This window comes from Bos javanicus, chromosome 9, assembly GCF_032452875.1.
Source record: "Bos javanicus breed banteng chromosome 9, ARS-OSU_banteng_1.0, whole genome shotgun sequence".
Lineage (NCBI taxonomy): Eukaryota > Metazoa > Chordata > Mammalia > Artiodactyla > Bovidae > Bos > Bos javanicus.
In genome coordinates this window covers 68,320,147-68,339,370 of record NC_083876.1, presented here as the reverse complement: position 1 = coordinate 68,339,370, position 19,224 = coordinate 68,320,147, and the positions used below count along the sequence as shown (strand labels likewise).

The following is a 19,224-nucleotide window of genomic DNA, read 5'->3' as shown; positions in this document are numbered from 1 at the left end:
CTACAAAAAGAAGAGGGATTGAATGTATCAGGGCCCAAGATGAGTTAAGTTGCAACAGAATTTAGTTTTGACCTTCCTGCCAGCTGGGACAAAAAGAGGCAACATTTTTCTTGCCAAGCAAATCTAATTGGTAAGAATTTACTTTTCTCAGTCTTACAAATGGAGCTACACATTGCTGGTTCTTTAAACATTGTAATGTCTCTGTTTATGACCTAATGTTCTGTAAAGCCAAGTGCTTCAAAGAATGGAAAAAATTTTACACTAGAATATTACAGAAACAATGTATTTCTGTATTTTGTACCCAACATAGTGACTAAGCAAATGGAAAAACACCAAGAAGAGTGGAGGGACAAGTTCAGTGAATATACCACTTATCTCATGGGATTTTAGACTTCAGATGAGTTGCCTAAATTATTTCCAGTCTGCATTTTCAATTCTTATAGCTCTTTTTAAATGTCTTTATGATTTCTGAAGATAGTTGGATTAAGATATACTTGGGCAACTTTCCCATGTTTTAAAACTTCTTGACTGGGCACAGCATTTCCATAATCTAGAAAAAAAGTTACCCCTTGTGCTAGAGAGATGGGAAATGCTGATGTAGGCAACAAGCCAGGAGGCAGGCCATCCCCTCAAAGGCAGGGAAGTGGGTTTTGCTAAACTGGAGAAAAGTTTTGGGAATAAATAAGGAAGGAGAAGAGTTTTTCACTTGTTCTGTTTCTGTTGTTAGAAGGAATTTACCAAAATATTGATGGTAGCTGCCTCAGTGAAGGACAGTGCATTTCTTACTCCCCTCATGTGGGCTTCTGAAGATGACTAAGCAGCTGCAGAATTTGTGTGAGTCTGAGGTCACAGATCTTTTGTCCGCAACCCTCCTCCTCCCTTAATCTCTGAGGTCAGCGTGGCACTGCTTAAACTATGCTCTGTGTGTGTGTGTCACATGCACACATACTCAGTCATGTCCAACTCCACAAACTGTAGCTTGCCAGGCTCCTCTGTCCACGGGATTCTCCAGACAAGAATATTGGAGTGGGCTTCCAGTTCCTCCTCTAGGGGATCTCCCAACCCACGGATCCAACACATCTCTTGCATCTCCTGCATTGGCAGGCAGATTCTTTACCAGATGAGCCACTGGGGAAGCCCTTATAAAACCCAAAGCTTCAGCAGCATCAAGCATCCACCTGTGAGTCTTAAAAATGCCTTGGTTCCTGACATTCTGCTACTAAAAGGAATTATAATCATGGTACGCAGAGCTATACTTGTCAGAATCCCAGGCTATGTTTCTAGATCAATCCTCCAAAAATACTGGATTTAAATGTGATGTTTAAAAATCCTTTGCCAACCTCATGACCCCATGTCACTGCTGGTTGTACATTCAATCAAATGCAGCATAAGCATAAGCAACACTGCTGCTTAGGCAGCTGAGTTTTAGCTTTAGGTCCAAGCAACTTGTAGCCCTGTGAATTGACAAATCTGTTTCACTTGCTTAATTGCCTTTTATTATACTTTTTAGAGTACTTAGAAACAGAGACACAAGTAGATTCTCAAAACAGTAGAATTAACTGAGCAATATATTTTTTTATTGAAGTATAGTTGATTTAGGGCTTCCTTGATAGCTCAGTTGGTAGAGAATCCACCTGCAATGCAGGAGACCCCAGTTCAATTCCTGGGTCAGGAAGATCTGCTGGAGAAGGGATAGGCTACCCTCTCTAGTATTCTTGGGCTTCCCTTGTGGCTCATCTGGTAAAGAATCTGCCTGCAATGCAGGAGACCTGAGTTCGATCCCTGGATTGGGATCTTCCCTGGAGAAGGGAAAGGTTACTCACTCTAGTATTCTGGCCTGGAGAATTACAATCCGTGGAGTTAGACACAAAAAGTCAGACACAACTAAGCCACTTTCACTTTCATAGTTGATTTACAATGGTTCAGGTTTTAGCAGTGATTCAGTTATACATGCGCACACACACACATATATATTCTTTTTCAGATTCTTTTCCATTATAGGTTGTTACAAGCTATAGAATATAGTTCCCTGTGTATATAGTAGGTCCTGAGTTGTTGTGCCTTTTATATACAGTAGTATGTATTTGTTAATCTTAAACTCCTCATTTATCCCTCCTTCACCCCTTTGCCCCTTTGATAACCTTGAGTTTGTTTTCTATGTTTGTGAGTCTATTTCTGTCTGTGTTTTAACTGAGTAATTTCTTAAGTTGCTGACAATATTATCCTGTTTAAATGATGAAGACATATTGGTATTAAAAGCTTATAGGAACTGTATGTATGCAGTGTAGTGGAATTAACTTTGTACTGTATTATTTTCTTGTGAAAAACCTGAGGTGTTAAAGTCGAGTGACTCAAACTCACCTCATGGCACATTATCATCATTGTTCTGTGCCAGGCTTCTCTTGTTCTACTCATTTCTTTTTGTGCTCATTCATTTTTTTTAAGTATGAGAGTCCTTTTATTTTTCATTTTTATTTTATTTTTTGTTATGCTACGTGGCTGTGGGATCTTAGTTCCCCAGCCAGTGATTGAACCTGGGCCCTCAGCAGTGAGCACACGGAGTCCTCACCACTGGGCCACCAAGGAATTCCCCTGTGCTCATTCTTCTATGCCCTTTTCCCCACCTCTGCTCTTGGGCAGCCCTTCTAATGTGTTTCATCTGTATCTTTTTGTTTGTGCTAAGTTGCTTCAGTCATGTCCGACTCTGTGTGACCCCATAGACGGCAGCCCACCAGGCTCCCTCATCCCTGGCATTCTCCAGGCAAGGGTACTTTTTATTTGTGAGGTGTTCTAAAATGTGTACCATAATTCTGGGTTTATATATATTTGACTCAATGTAGATAATATTCTGGGCTTCCCAAGTGGTGCAGCGACAAAGAACCTGCCTGCCAATGCAGGAGATACAAGAGATGGGGACTAAATCCCTGGATGGGGAAGATCCCCAGGAGGAGGAAATGGCAATCCACTCCAGTATTCTTGCCTGAAAAATTCCATGGACAGAGGAACCTGATGGGCTATAGTCCATGGGGTCGCAGAGAATCAGACATGACTGAGCACACACACAAATGCAATTCTATAGCTCATTTGTATTTCACTTTTTCACTGACACTTTTGAAGTCTCATTTATGTTACCATGTGTATTTCTACCCCATGTTTGTAGCAATTTTTACAAGTCCTTGCTTCAAGCCCCTTCCTTCCCACAATGAATGGTACTACAGAGAACACTATTATACCTGGCTGGTTTTGGATGAAGCTGTGTGTTATTTCTTTGGCTTGTCCACCCAGAAGTGGAACTGATGGGACCAGCATGGGTACTTAATTTGACTAATTGCTTTCTAGAACGATTTTGTCAGTCTCAGCCCCATAGTACTGCATATCTTGGTCTTCCTGCCGGTGCTTGGCGTTAGCCAGCCTTGTGAGTTTTGCCAAGACTAATAGGTACAGACTGTAATCTCAGTCTTGTGATTTGCATTTCCCTGGATAACTAATGAGTCTGAGCATCTCTCCATGTGTTTGTTAGAGTTTTGAATTCCTTCTTTTAGAAAATTACCTCTTTAGTTCCATTGCCCCGTTTTTAATGGGTTGGCATCTTTTTCTTAATTTGTAGGAAGCAGTACTTCCCATACTCTAAGTCACAAAGATATTCTCCTACTCTTTCTTTTATGAAGTTTATAGTTTGCACTTTTATGATTAAATCTTTGAGTCATCTGGAGTCTATTTTTGTATATGCCATTAGGTAAGGATCTCCATAGAATTATTGCCCTTACAACCACTTATTTTTTTCACTGGCTTATGGTGGCAATTTAATTGTATGTTAACTTCCCCCTAAAAGACTTGAGTGTGTTCTGGGCACTCACTCTTATTCCATTGGTCTATCAGTCTATTCTTAATGCCATTGCCATAGTTCATTTGATTCAGTTCAGTTCAGTTCAATTCAGTTGCTCAGTCGTGTCTGACTGACTCTTTGCGACCCCATGAATCGCAGCACACCAGGCCTCCCTGTCCATCACCAACTCCCGGAGTTCACTCAGACTCACGTCCATCGAGTCAGGGATGCCATCCAGCCATCTCATCCTCTGGCGTCCCCTTCTCCTCCTGCCCCCAATCCCTCCCAGCATCAGAGTCTTTTCCAATAAGTCAACTCTTCGCATGAGGTGGCCAAAGTACTGGAGTTTCAGCTTTAGCATCATTCCTTCCAAAGAAATCCCAGGGCTGATCTCCTTCAGAATGGACTGGTTGGATCTCCTTGCAGTCCATGGGACTCTCAAGAGTCTTCTCCAACACCACAGTTCAAAAGCATCAATTCTTCGGCACTCAGCTTTCTTCATAGTCCAACTCTCACATCCATACATGACCACAGGAAAAACCATACTTAATGTTTATTACTCAGTATCACTTAGCACTTAGTGTATAGACATTTCTGGGGCAGGTCACCCCCACTTTCTGGAATATGGAGAAGGATAGTGGGTCCTTTTCTCAAGAATTTGCCCCTGGGACTCCTTTGTAGCACTTGACTTCTTACAGAGAACTAGAGCCTGGACTAGGGGTACTGAGGTGGGAGGGCAAGTGGATATAGGACCAAAGGAAGGTTTTGAGCATCTGCCAGAGCAAGGAGCACTAGGCTAAGTTCTGTCTTGCTCTCACGAAGAGCCTGCTGTGACAAGATGAAGGTGGCGTATGGAGGAATCCTTCATTTCACGCTGACACAGCCTGATGCACATCCTTTCCTGGGAATCTCTTCATCCAGAGGATTCATTGGTGGTCCTCTTGGGTTTCTGCCAAATGCCTCATTTGAAACATCAGGATCTAAATATACTTTCGAAATGCTTTTTTTGGCTAAAGTACATATTTTCTTTTCTTAAATTATCGAGATTTCTTACAGCCAGTAAAACCTTCAACTTATTACCATGAACTTGTTACTCATGGGATATAAGCTGACTTTGATAATAGTCATTGCTTCCTTCAAGTTTTTCTGAAAAAACTTGGCTTGAATCTTTCATGTGTCCAGTTCTTCATATCTGTACCTGATATTTTCATCCACTTTGAAAAGATTCTCTTCTGTCTTTATGGAGTAAATGAACTCTGAATTTATCTGGTGAAAATTTAATTTTTTTTCTTGAAGCAGTACAGGAAGGACTTTGAATTTCCCACAAAGGCTTTTGTTTTTCTATTTTTTTCCTAGTTGCAATGATCTTCTCTCAGTTTGGAGGCTATTAATGTGATCTTTAAATGCACAGATTATTTTATCTTTATCAGCTAATTTAATCTATACTTTAATTTTTTTAGAATTTTAAGTAACTTAATCCTGTTTCTTCAAAAGTCTTTTTGATGATATTTTCTTGGAGGTTTTTGTTTGATGCATGATTTCTGTTCATGCTAAGTCACTTCAGTCATGTTCAACTCTGTATGACCCTATGGACGGTAGCCTGCCAGGCTCCTCTGTCCGTTGGATTTTCCAGGCAAGAGTACTGGAGTGGGTTGCCATTCCCTCCTCCAGGGGATCTTCTGACCCAGGGACTGAACCTGCATCTCTTATGTCTCCTGCATCGTCAGGCAGATTCTTTACCACTGTTGCCTCCCAAGAAGCCCTTATCCAGCTCCAAATTCCTACAATCCCTGTTGTCTTCTCCAGGAATAACAGTCACTCCAGTCTTCCAATTGCTAGTTTATCACATGTTTAGTGTTTCTATTCATTATTGAAAGTGACATTAAAATCTCCAACTACTATCATTGTCTCTTGCTTCCTTTTGTCAGTTTTTGCCACATGACATTTGGGCCATTGTTAAATGTGTGTAAGTTGATAATTATTGTATCTTCTTAATGGATTGGCTCTCTTCCCATTTAAAATATCCTCCTTTGTCTCTAGGATCAATTTTTGTGTTGTTTATTTTGTCTCATATTAGTATAGCTATTCTCTCTCTCTTTTGGTTACTGCTAGCATAATATAATGGCACCCCACTCCAGTACTCTTGCCTGGAAAGTCCCATGGACGGAGGAGCCTGGAGGGCTGCGGTCCATGGGGGTCGCTGAGGGTCGGACACGACTGAGCGGCTTCACTTTCACTTTTCACTTTCATGCATTGGAGAAGGAAATGGCAACCCACTCCAGTGTTCTTGCCTAGAGAATCCCAGGGACGGGGCATCCTGGTGGACTGCCGTCTATGGGGTCGCACAGGGTCGGACACGACCGAAGTGACTCAGCAGCATAATATATCTTTTCCCATCTTTTTACGTTCAACCTACTTATGACTTTGAATCTAAAGTATGTCTCTAGTAGACAGTATATAGTTGAATACATTTTTTAGATCCATTCTGTCAATTACCTAATATGATTACTGATAAGGTAGGAATTATGTCTACTATTTGTTTTCTATTAATATATGTCATCTCTTCTTACTTTATCCCTTATCCCTCAATTACTGCCTTCCATTGTGTTAAAGTAGATATTTTCTAGTATATTAATGTAATTCCCCTTTTTGTTTCTCTTAGTAAATAAACATTTTTAGTTCTTTCTTTAGTGGTTGCCCTGGAGATTACAACTAATACCTTGATTTATAATAATCTAGTTTGGATTCATACCCTTTTAATTGTAATAGCATATAAAAACTTTGCCCCTGTATAACAATACTCTTCTTCCCTTTTGTGCTGTTAGTTAAATTTTATACATTGTATGTCCCTCAACACAGAATTTATAACTATTGTTTCATGCAGTTGTTACAACCAACAAGATGGGAGAGTTACAACTAGAGAACTATTTTAAACTGTCTTTTATGTTTACCTATGTCCTGACCTTTACCAGTACTCTATTTTTTCATGTTGATTTCAGTTATAGTCCATGTTATTTCATTTTAGCTTGAAAGACCACCTTTAGAATTTCTGGTAGGGCAGATCTGCTAGTGACCAATTCTCTCACTTTTTATTTATCTGAGAATGTCTTAAATCTCTCCTTCATATCTGAAGGATGTTTTGCTGGATATAGAATTTATATAGGGGATTTTTTTCTGGTTTGAGATTTGGGTGTTCTAGCACTCAGTTCGGAGAAGGCAATGGCACCCCACTCCAGTGTTCTTGCCTGGAAAATCCCATGGATGGAGGAGCCTGGTGGGCTGCAGTCCATGGGGTCACACAGAGTCGGACACGACTGAGCGACTTAGCAGCAGCAGCAGCAGCATTCAGTTATCATGGTTTTGGCCATAGATAACAGACAACACTGCCTGAAATTGGCTAAAATGATAAGGAGAGCTATGGTGTCACATAATAAGAAACCCAGAGGAAGATGAGTGTGGATATGATTTCTGCTCACCAAGTACTCAGCTCGGCTCCTCCAGACCACCAGCAGGACTGTACTTCTCCACTCCCTTGAAGTGAGATGTGCCCATGGGACTGACTCTGACCAATGAAACGTGAGAAGGAATGTCAAGGGTGTTGAAGATCCAGTATGCGGTGCTCCATCTTCTCCCTTTCTTTGGCAGTGGTGACTGACTTTCTAGATGGTAAAGCCAGATTTTTCAGAGGAGGAGGATGAAGAGATGGGTCTGTCCCATGAGAGATAAACTTCTGTTGCTCTAACATCTGGGGGTTGTTAGGTAGAGCAGCAGCATCTTGCCTATCCTGAATAATACCAGCAGCTCCAAGCTCAGCATGTCAGGCTTTGGATCCACATCTTAGTGATTCTTCTGCTCCTGGCAAGCTTCATCAAGTGATGGAGTTCTAAGGACTTTTCTCAGAGTATGAAAAATACAAAAGTAATATTTTGTCCAACTCTGACTTGCAATATCAAAATATACTGGGAATGTCACAGAAGTTTCCATAGAGAGGTTAATTGGTGCTTTTTAAAAAAACTTATGCCGTATCTAGGACAGTAACACAAGGATTTAATAAATGATTCTGGGGTGCCCTTGCATACAAAGTCCTCCAAACATTGGTTAAATAGATAAAGAAGCTAGCTAGCTAACTAACTGCTAGGTGTTAAATTACAAGCACCATATTTATACAGGTTCATTGTCTGAGTTGTCTAAGATTTCACTTACCTATGGTGGACTATGTTCTGAAAATATTAAACAGAAAATTCTAGAAATAAAGAATGCATAGGTTTTAAATTGACAGAAAGACCACATTCACATAAATTTTATTACAGTATATCATTATAATTTTTCTATTTTATTTTTAGTTATTGTTGTTAGTTACTGCTGCTGCTAAGTCGTTTCAGTTGTATCCGACTCTGTGCGACCCTGTAGACGGCAGCCCACCAGGATCCCCTGTCCCTGGGATTCTCCAGGCAAGAATACTGGAGTGGGTTGCCATTTCCTTCTCTGGTGCATGACAGTGAAAAGTGAAAGTTAAGTGTGCCTAATTTATAATTAAATTTTATCATAGGTCTGTTAAGGAAAAAACAGTCTGTACCTAGTGTTCAATACCATCTGCAGTTTCAGGCTTCCTGTGGGGTTCTTTGAACATATGCCCTGAAGATAAGGAGGGGACTACTGTAATTTATTTCTCTTAAAACATTTTATTTTTCTATTTATTTGGGAATATAAGTACCCCATGACTTTGAAAGTCTTTAATCAAATGGATTTGAAAGCCATGAAAAAACTGCTTGGATAGTCAAATGCTAAGGACATCTATGAGGTTCCTTTGAATTTCTTTTAGGGCATTTACTGTTTGCTTCTTACTGTACCTGACAGATGATAATTTATTGTATAATATTCTAATCATTTTTATAGCCTTTTCCACAGTTGTTTCTCTCATGGTGCAAAACTGAACAAGATAGCAAAAGTTGAAGAAAAACGTTGACAGTTAATTGCATTCTGGATATAATGCAATTACTGCCATCAGCAGGTGGCACATTTGCTAATACTGTGAAGGTTTACAAGTCAGCTGTGCACTTGGAAACATGGGGCAAAGTAAAAGCCCCTTCCCTGCTGACTAAGACACATGACTGTATGTTAAGGAAAACTGCTCAAGTTACACAAGGAAGCATCGTTTTCAAAGTCACTTTGATGACAATAGAAGTAAAAACAGGGATGATTGGAATTTGGTATGAAGAAAACCCTACCATCGAACATAGCACTCTCCAATAGAAATATAATATGCACCAAAGATATAATGTAACATTTTCTAGTAGTCACATTCAAGAAAAGTGAAACAGAGCGGGTGGAATTATAATATTAAAACTATATTTTACTTAACCCAATATTATCATTTCGGCATGTAATCATTATGAAAATTTGTTAATGAGATGTTTTACATTCTTGTTTTGCATACTAAGTCTTTGAAATCCAGTGTTTCCAGCACATGTATTAATTTGGTCTAGCCACAATTCAAGCAGTCTATAGCCAATGTGGCCAGTGACTCTAGAGTGGACGACTACCTTAGAGGAATTAGAGGGTTAAACGACACTCTCCAGTATACACCATAGTTAGCAGGAAGCATGACCAGTTACTAATGTCAAACCCTTGTTGCATTTCTGGGGTAAATCCAAGTTAGTTTTTCCTTGTTCCTAGTATGTGCAACTTTGTCCAGAAATGAGATTGGCCCGTAATTATCTTCTCTCATACAGTTCTTTCAGGTTTAGGAATCACAGAGGCTTCACAGAGGCCTTCGTAGAATGGACTGGAATACTTCATAGAATTCTTTTTTTTTCTTTGACTCCTTGAAAGAATTTATGTAAATTTGGTACATGCTCTGTTTGGAAAGTTTAGCAAAATTTAACTGTGAAACTTTCAGGTCTTGGTATCTTCTTTGTGGAAAGACTTTTATTTTCTAACTAAATTTATATAAGGTTTTAGGAATTTCTTTTTGATCTGCTGGTATGTTACATTTTTTTCTAGAAATTTGTTCACTTGTTCTATGTCTTGCTAATCATCTTATGTTCACAGATAGTGGATCTACCTGACACTTTCCTAATATACTTGTAAAAGTCCTAATTTTTCCCATCATTCATAGGTAACATCTGTTCACATTCTGGTCAGATGACAGGATGTCAACTTGCTGATTCAAGTGTAGTTCAGCCAAGTGTCCTCTCAACTAATTTTTCAAGATTTTTGTTGTCTCCTCAAAACCTGTTGATTGCCTTAGGGTTTTTTGTTTGTTTGTTTGTTTTTCTGGCTGAGCTGTGAGGCTTGCAGGATCATATTTCCCCAATCAGAGATTAAACTTAGGGCCTCAACAGTGAAAGAGTCCTCACCACTGGACTCCCAGGGAATCCCCTGATCGCCTTAGATTTTTGTTGTTGTTGTTATTTATTTTTTAATTGAAGGATAATTGCTTTACAGAATTTTGTTGTTTTCTGTCAAATCGCAACATGAATCAGCCATAGGTATACATATATCCACTCCCTTTTGATCCTCCCTCCCACATCCCTCCCTATCCCACCCCTCTAGGTTGAAACAGAGCCCCTGTTTGAGTTTCCTGAGCCATTCAGCAAATTCCCATTGGCTATCTATCTTACATATGGTAATGTAAGTTTGCATGTTACTCTATCCATACGTCTCACCCTCTCCTCCCCTCTCCCCATGTCCATAAGTCTATTCTCTATATCTGTTTCTCCATCCAGATCAGATCAGTCGCTCAGTCATGTCCAACTCTTTGCGACCCCATGAATCGCAGCACACCAGGCCTCCCTGTCCCTCACCAGCTCCCGGAGTTCACTCAGACTCACGTCCATCGAGTCAGTGATGCCATCCAGCCATCTCATCCTCTGTCGTCCCCTTCTCCTCCTGCCCCCAATCCCTCCCAGCATCAGAGTCTTTTCCAATGAGTCAACTCTTCATATGAGGTGGCCAAAGTACTGGAGTTTCAGCTTTAGCATCATTCCTTCCAAAGAAATCGCAGGGCTGATCTCCTTCAGAATGGACTGGTTGGATCTCCTTGCAGTCCAAGGGACTCTCAAGAGTCTTCTCCAACACCACAGTTCAAAAGCATCAATTCTTCGGTGCTCAGCCTTCTTCACAGACCAACTTTCACATCCATACATGACCACAGGAAAAACCATAGCCTTGACTAGACGGAGCTCTGTTGGCAAAGTAATGTCTCTGCTTTTTAATATGCTACCTAGGTTGGTCATAACTTTCCTTCCAAGGAGTAAGCGTCTTTTAATTTCATGGCTGCAGTCACCATCTGTAGTGATTTTGGAGCCCAGAAAAATAAAGTCTGACAATGTTTCCACTATTTCCCCATCTATTTCCCATGAAGTGGTGGGACCAGATGCCATGATCTTAGTTTTCTGAATGTTGAGCTTTAAGCCAACTTTTTCACTCTCTACTTTCACTTTCATCAAGAGGCTTTTGAGTTCCTCTTCACTTTCTGCCATAATGGTGGTGTCATCTGCATATCTGAGGTGATTGATTTCTCCTGGCAATCTTGATTCCAGCTTGTGTTTCTTCCAGTCCAGCGTTTCTCATGATGTACTCTGCATATAAGTTAAATAAACAGGGTGACAATATACAGCCTTGACGAACTCCTTTTCCTATTTGGAACCAGTCTGTTGTTCCATGTCCAGTTTGAACTCTTGCTTCCTGACCTGCATACACATTTCTCAAGAGGCAGGTCAGGTGGTCTGGTATTCCCATCTCTTGAAGAATTTTCCACAGTTGATTGTGATCCACACAGTCAAAGGCTTTGGCATAGTCAATAAAGCAGAAATAGATGTTTTTCTGGAACTCTCTTGCTTTTTCCATGATCCAGTGGATGTTGGCAATTTGATCTCTGGTTCCTCTGCCTTTTCTAAAACCAGCTTGAACATCAGGAAGTTCACGATTCACATATTGCTGAAGCCTGGCTTGGAGAATTTTGAGCATTACTTTACTAGCGTGTGAGATGAGTGCAATTGTGCAGTAGTTTGAACATTCTTTGGCATTGCCTTTCTTTGGGATTGGAATGAAAACTGCCCTTTTCCAGTCCTGTGGCCACTGCTGAGTTTTCCAAATGTGCTGGCATATTGAGTGCAGCACTTTCACAGCATCATCTTTCAGGATTTGAAAGAGCTCAACTGGAATTCCATCACCTCCACTAGCTTTGTTCGTAGTGATGCTTCCTAAGGCCCACTTGACTTCACATTCCAGGATGTCTAGTTCTAGGTCAGTGATCACACCATCGTGATTATCTGGGTTGTGAAGATCTTTTTTGTACAGTTCTTCTGTGTATTCTTGCCATCTCTTCTTAATATCTTCTGCTTCTCTTAGGTCCATACCATTTCTGTCCTTTATCGAGCTCATCTTTGCATGAAATGTTCCTTTGGTATCTCTGATTTTCTTGAAGAGATCCCTAGTCTTTCCCATTCTGTTGTTTTCCTCTATTTCTTTGCATTGATCACTGAAGAAGGCTTTCTTATCTCTTCTTGCTATTCTTTGGAACTCTGCATTCAGATGTTTATATCTTTCCTTTTCTCCTTTGCTTTTCACTTCTCTTCTTTTCACAGCTATTTGTAAGGCCTCCCCAGACAGCCATTTTGCTTTTTTGCATTTCTTTTCTATGGGAATGGTCTTGATTCCTGTCTCCTGTACAATGTCACGAACCTCATTCCATAGTTCATCAGGCACTCTATCTATCAGATCTAGGCCCTTAAATTCAGTACCATTTTTCTTGATTCTGTATATATGCATTAGAATACAAAATTTATCTTTCTCTTTCTGACTTACTTCACTCTATGTAGTAGGTTCTAGCTTCATCCACCTCTGACTCAAATGCATTGCTTTTTATGACTGTGTAATACTCCATTGTGTATATGTACCACAACTTCTTCATCCATTCATCTGTTGATGGACATCTAGGTTGCTTCCATGTTCTAGCTATTGTAAATAGTGCTGCAGTGAACAATGGGATACATGTGTCTTTTTCAATTTTTGTTTCCTCAGGGTATATGCCTAGGAGTGGGATTGCTGGATCATATGTGGTTTTATTCCTAGCTTTTTAAGGAATCTCCATACCGTCTTCCATAATGGCTGTATCAATTTACATTCCCACCACAGTGCAAGAGTGTTGCCTTTTCTCCACATCCTCTCCAGCATTTATTGTTTGTACACTTTTTGATGATGGCCATTCTGACTGGTGTGAGGTGATACCTCATTGTAGTTTTGGTTTGCATTTTTCTAATAATGAGCAATGTTGAACATCTTTTCATGTGTTTGTTACCCATCTGTATGTCTTCTTCGGAGAAATGTCTGTTTAGGTACTTTCCCCACTTTTTGATTGGGTTGTTTGTTTTTCTGGTGTGGAGTGGTATGAGCTGCTTGTATATTTTGGAGATTAATTCTTTGTCAGTTGTTTCATTTGGTATTATTTTCTCCCATTCTGAGCGTTGTCTTTTCACCTTGCTTATAGCTTCCTTTGCTGTGCAAAAACTTTTAAGTTTATTCATGTCCCACTTATTTACTTTGCTTCTATTTCCATTAGTCCAGGAGGTGGGTCATAGAGGATCTTTTTGATTTATGTCATCCAGTGTTCTGCCTGTGTTTTCCTCTAAGAGCTTTATAGTTTCTGGTCTTAAATTTAGGTCTTTAATCCATTTTGAGTTTATCTTTGTGTGTGGTGTTAGGAAGTGTTCTAATGTCAATCTTTTACATGTAGCTGTCCAGTTTTCCCAGCACCATTTATTGAAGAGGCTGTCTTGCCCGTTGTATATTCTTGCCTCCTTTGTCAAAAATAAGGTACCCATAGGTGCAAGGGTTTATTTCTGGTCTTTCTATCTTGTTCCACTGGTCTATATTTCTGTCTTTGTGCCAGCACCATACTGTCTTGATGACTGTAAAATAAGCAAAATCAAAACAGTCCAATAAAGTACAGTAGATTGATCCAGCAAACAAAGGAAATAAAAGATTATATCTACCAGTTAAGAACAACACTAACTAAAGCTCAAACTGGAAAATAAAACTGAAGCAAGGTGCCAAGTGGGGAATAAAGCAATGAAAACAAAACTAACAAATATGTTGAGAGGAAAGGAAAGAAAGAAAGAATAGATATGCAAAGTTAAATAAACTTAGATGAAGAAGATTTATATACATTAAAGATTAATTGCAAAGGGGAAAAGAACAGTAGGAAAAGCAAACAAAGGAATACATGTATAAAAAATAATAATAAGCTTAAAAAATTAAAACTAAAAAAAGAAAAAGAGAAAAAAAGGAAAACTCCTTAGAACTGCAGAAGCCCAATATAGAGGCAGAGGATTATAACAACAATAAAAAATGTGAGAAAAGAAAAAAAAAACAAACTCAAGAGCTTAATTAGATTTCATAGTGCCAATAAAATCAACAACTACAACAGAGCAGGGGGCAAAGGGGAAAAAAAGAAAAAAGTAAAAAAAAATCCAAAAGAGTCTACTACACAACAGGTCAAAACATAAGAATAATAAATGTTTTCTTGAGTCACTGCTGTCAGAGTGCTTTCCCTCGCTGGGAGTCCTCACCCTGTGATTGCTCGCTCCACAATCCCAAAACTCCAGCTCCCAGCTGCTGCACCTTCTAGGGAACCTGCCTCCCTGTCCGGGGTATGTATGGCTGCAGCAAGGACTGTTTAATTCTCAGTCCATTTAGGCTGCCACAGATCAGCTGTTTCACTCTCAGCCTTAGATGTTTTTCCTCTGACTCAGACGATTGCCTGGATGTGGGGATTGAACCCCTGCTTCAGTTCCTCCACCCACCAAGGGCAGGTCCATCCTAGAAACATTCCTGTTTTTCCCCCTAGTTCCTTTGTCCTACCAAGTTTCGCATGGTTCTGCATATTCTTTTCCACTGGTCAGGTACTCCTGTCAGCTCTCAGCTGGTGTTCTGCATCCACTTCTGTGTCTGAAGTTGTATTCCTGATGTATCCATGGAGAGAGATGCACTACACGTCCACCTATTCCTCTGCCGTCTTGTTCCGCCTGCCTTAGATTTTTTTTTTTTTTTGCTTTAGATTTTTAATGAGAATACGTGGGGTACCTTTTAGCCACCCCACCTGATCCAAGGTACCCAAATGTATAGGGAATATAATTGACAACTTCATGATTTAGTATCACAATATAGCCACTGTATTTGTTTTGAATTTGGATTATATGGCCTGGTACTATAACTCCAAATAGGCATTTAAAAAGGAAGAATACAAACAATAACAAAACCTTCATTAAAAACTTTATCTCTTTTTAATATTTTGCATTCTAAAATTTAAATGCATAGGAAAAATGACATTCTTATTACATGTTACACTTCTGGATAATCTAGATATCCATGTAAAAGGGTGTGTAGGAAATGAATAGCTCTTAAATCTGTCAAGAGAACAGATTATAACTCCATAGTTGGTAATTAACTATTTGATTTGTTCACAGCATCAAAGATTTGTTCACAGCATTGTCAGCATTTGTTAGTCAAGGTCAAACATAATGCTACATATGAGGGCATTACTGAGTATGTAACAACAGCTCATAATTCAAGTCTTCATGGAGTGTTAAACTGCCACCTGAAACGTGGAACATATGATATTTTGAAAATATTTTGCAGGAGGAAGCTGTTTGTTTAGATCCTGAGGTAGATGAACATATTAACTGGTTCCAGCAAGAATATGTGAAAACAGAAAAGGATTGGAGAGAAATTGATAAGAGGATGAGCCAGACTTTGGAAATAAGAAGAAAGTTGATTGGCGGCAGAACACCTCTGAAGGACATTCTTAAAATGTTTCCTTTCCTGCAGTGCCCTTATCAGGTATCTGTATTTACCTATAATACTCTGATTAGTGTGTTCAAATGGACTTTTCGCTCTTTCTTCTTGGAGCAGTAACAGGACTGTGTAGCAAGATGATGGGTGTGAATCTCAGTAGAATGTGTGGGGTCCAAGGGGCTACAATGAGGAGCATTTGGTAAGAATTTCTGGACTCATTCTGATAACACGCACTGGCTGTCATCAGATGTGAAGAGCTGCCAGTGGTGCCCCAAGGCACCACCCCCCTGCTTTTGGGGACTTTGACAGTGGGAAACATTTTCCCTTTGCACACATTTAGACAATCAAGATAGTTTATTAGGGTGCTGTTAGCCTGCAGCATTACTTACAATCTATTTCCTTTATCATCCCAAATTATTCCATAAAGTGAAAGTGAAAGTCAGTCATGTCTGACTCTTTGCGATCCCATGGACTGTAGCCTGCCAGGCTCCTCTGTCCATGGAATTCTCCAGGCAAGAATACTGGAGTGGGGAGCCAATTCCCTTCTCCAGGGGATCTTCCCAATCCAGGGATTGAACCCAGTTCTCCCACATTGCAGATAGATTTTTTAAGTGGTCTTAAAATATATGAAGTTTTTATGGGTAAATCAAACATCCTTCCATTTAGTTTATTTAAGGTGGCCATTAAAGGTCCTATTATAATTTTACTGTAATTTTGGCTGTAGTATATAATGAAAGATTCATCAGAGTTTTATCTGAGAAAGCATTTCATGAAGGAATGCTATGGGTGCAAGAAACCAAATGAAATGAAAAGTTTTACAGGTTTTTCTTCTCTCCACCCCCCGCTCCAAAAAAAAAAAAATTGAAATAAGAATTTGTCTGAAGTTTTATTTTAATAATAATGTCTATAGAGAACATGTGAATGTTTATTTCATAGCAGGCATGTTCTTAGTGCTTTACATAGATTATTTTAGTTAATTCATTTTCAGCAACCATACCTTATTTATCGCTTGATTCTCTTTCAGTTGCTAGGAACAGCAATATCTGGTAGCCTCTAACTGTTAGAAGAGTATGACAGATTGACACATGTATGAAATATACTTTTAAAGCAAAAATTCTTAAACCAATAGTCTAAAATGTTAGAAAGTGAAAAAATGAAAGTGAAAGCCGCTCAGTCGTGTCTGATTCTTTGTGACCTCATGGACTATACAGACCATGGAATTGCCCAGGCCAGGATACTGGAGTGGGTAGCCTTTCCCTTCTCCAGGGAATCTTCCCAACCCAGGCATTGAACCCAGGTCTCCTGCATTGCAGATGGATTCTTTACCAGCTGAGCCACAGGGGAAGCCCAAGAATGGGTAGCCTATCCCTTCTCTGGTGGGTCTTTCTGACCCAGGGATTGAACCGGGATCTCCTGCACTGCAGGCGGATTCTTTACCAACTGAGCTAAGCATGTTCTAAACATTGTGGTAGTTCCCAAAGTACCTAGCAGAGTACTGTGTGTGAAATCCCAGTGAAGTACTGATCTTTTTAAATGCTAAATGAGTCAGTAGATGGTTGATTGAGGCAAGAATCATTGGTGAATGCTAAATCTTTCAGATGAAAATTACAGTAGGAACAAGATATTTACACCAGCTCAAGGGATTGCCCCATAAAATACATTCAACTGTATTTTAATTAATAATTATTACATATATATGAATTAACCTGGAAGATTCCATTTTACCTGAGCAATCAGTTACTATCTTCAATAATGGGACCAACAACCATCCTCCTGATGGAGAAGTGCCAGCATTCTTGCTAAAAAATATGTAAATCATGAAGAAACATCATATGAACCTGGAATGAAGGGGTGTTCTCCCAAGTAATTGGCTTCTACTTTTCAAGAATGTTAAGGAATTTAAGGAAAACTGAGATGCTGTTTCAGACTGAAAGACCAAAGAAACATATCTAAATCTCATGTGTTCCTAGATTAAATCTGAGATTTGTAAAGAGCATGATTGCAACTGGAAAGTTTAAATAGGGTCTGTGGATTAGATTTTCCTGATTTTTATGGTTATGCTGTTGTTCTGTAGGATAGTGTCCTTGTAATTCTTAAGTACAAGGAATAATAATATGCAATGAAGAATTAAGGGTTAAGAGGGCATCCTGTCTACAGCTTATTTTCAAATCAGTCAGAAATGTTAGCCTTGGGCAAAGTTGCATGAAGGCCATTTGTGACCTCTATTTACTCTTTCTGCAACTTTAATGTCAACCTGAAATTCTCTTTTTTTAAAAAAGTTAAAGAAATTCCTAGATTCTGCACCCAAGAAAGTGGACTCTCTACCCTCCTTGTGTTTCACTTCACATCTCCCTGCTCTCTGAGAGTTTCTTTTTAGGGTATTAATACAGATTAGTGCCCACTGAGGGTTGTCTGATAGCAGAGTTGCTATGCCTTTATGAGGATGTGCATTCCAGTTTTCTGATAACTTTCAGACCTAATCTTTGGGCAATTTATGATCCACCAAAACATTCAAGAAGCAATGAGACCCAGTGGGTAGCATATAACTGTTTTTTATGGAGTTTTAGGGAAAGTAATGACTACATAATTCCTTTTAGTGTGGGTGATGAGTTTTATAATATCACTCTGTCAAAAAAAAAAAAAAAATTGGGAGGGAGTGGTGCTGGAATTCTCCCAAGAGAAGAATTTAGGTGGTCGCAGGAAAAAGTGATTCTGAGTAAAGAGGTTTCCATACAGGTTAACTGGTTTTGCTTTCATCTCGTAATCGAATCTCGTAGATTGTTTTTCATCCTTTATTTCTGTCTGATGTTACAGTGTCTCTAAAGCTCTTTTCCCTTTAGGATAATAGGGTTAGGGATTTTTTTCAAGGTTTGCTTCCTAAAATCGGATAGATTTCTTCTTGTGCTTCTTCCTGGAGTGCCAAAACAACAATGTAGTAAGGAAGTGTAAGATCCTAGAATTTCGGCTGGGTGACACAGACAGCCAAAATATTCATTGCATTCATTGAGGAGGGATTTCTTTTTTGTTTGCTCTTTCCCCCAATTACTTTGTTACCCTCATTTGCTTGAGTCTGTATCTAGATTTAGTTCTGCATGCTTAGATGTTTGTCATGTCCACTATTTATCTTTTTCTGTTTATTTCAGGCTTCCACTCTTTTCTCCTCCTCTGTCTTATGTCTACTTCTCCACTAAAATTAATCCAATATCTAGTATATAAACTAGCATTCAAAACTTAATGTAATTCTACAGAGTAATTTAATTCCTTGTAGTCCATAGGTTAGCTTCTCTTGTGATCTTTTTCTTTTTTCAGCTCTTCAGAGAATTCCAGCTTCTTACAAGAACAGATATTTGTAAGAAAACAAGGCACATTTTGGAATCCTATTCAGAAAATATACTGACTTCTCTTTCATTGGTGGACAACCCAATCTATATTGCATTGCAAGAAAAGATGAAACAGCATACAGATGAAGACATGTTGAAACGTTAGTAAACCTGGGGGATAGGGTGATCTGGTCTCAGTTACCTGTATAATTTAGGATAATTAGGAAAGCTATATTTTGTAGAATTTAGTGAAAAAATACGTGAGGAAGAAAAAATAAT

The 19,224-nt window shown here is 39.3% G+C and overlaps 1 protein-coding gene across 4 annotated transcripts in view; it reads left to right on the top strand.

Moving 5' to 3' along the window:
* SAMD3 (sterile alpha motif domain containing 3) overlaps positions 1–19,224 on the top strand; it is a 44,125-nt gene that overhangs the window by 23,748 nt on the left and 1,153 nt on the right. For all 4 annotated transcript variants that reach the window (XM_061427951.1, XM_061427950.1, XM_061427948.1 and 1 more), the window contains exons 8-9: positions 15,470–15,670; positions 18,935–19,106. In XM_061427951.1, coding sequence (XP_061283935.1) covers positions 15,470–15,670; positions 18,935–19,106 — 373 coding nt within the window. The remainder of the gene's footprint in view (positions 1–15,469; positions 15,671–18,934; positions 19,107–19,224) is intronic.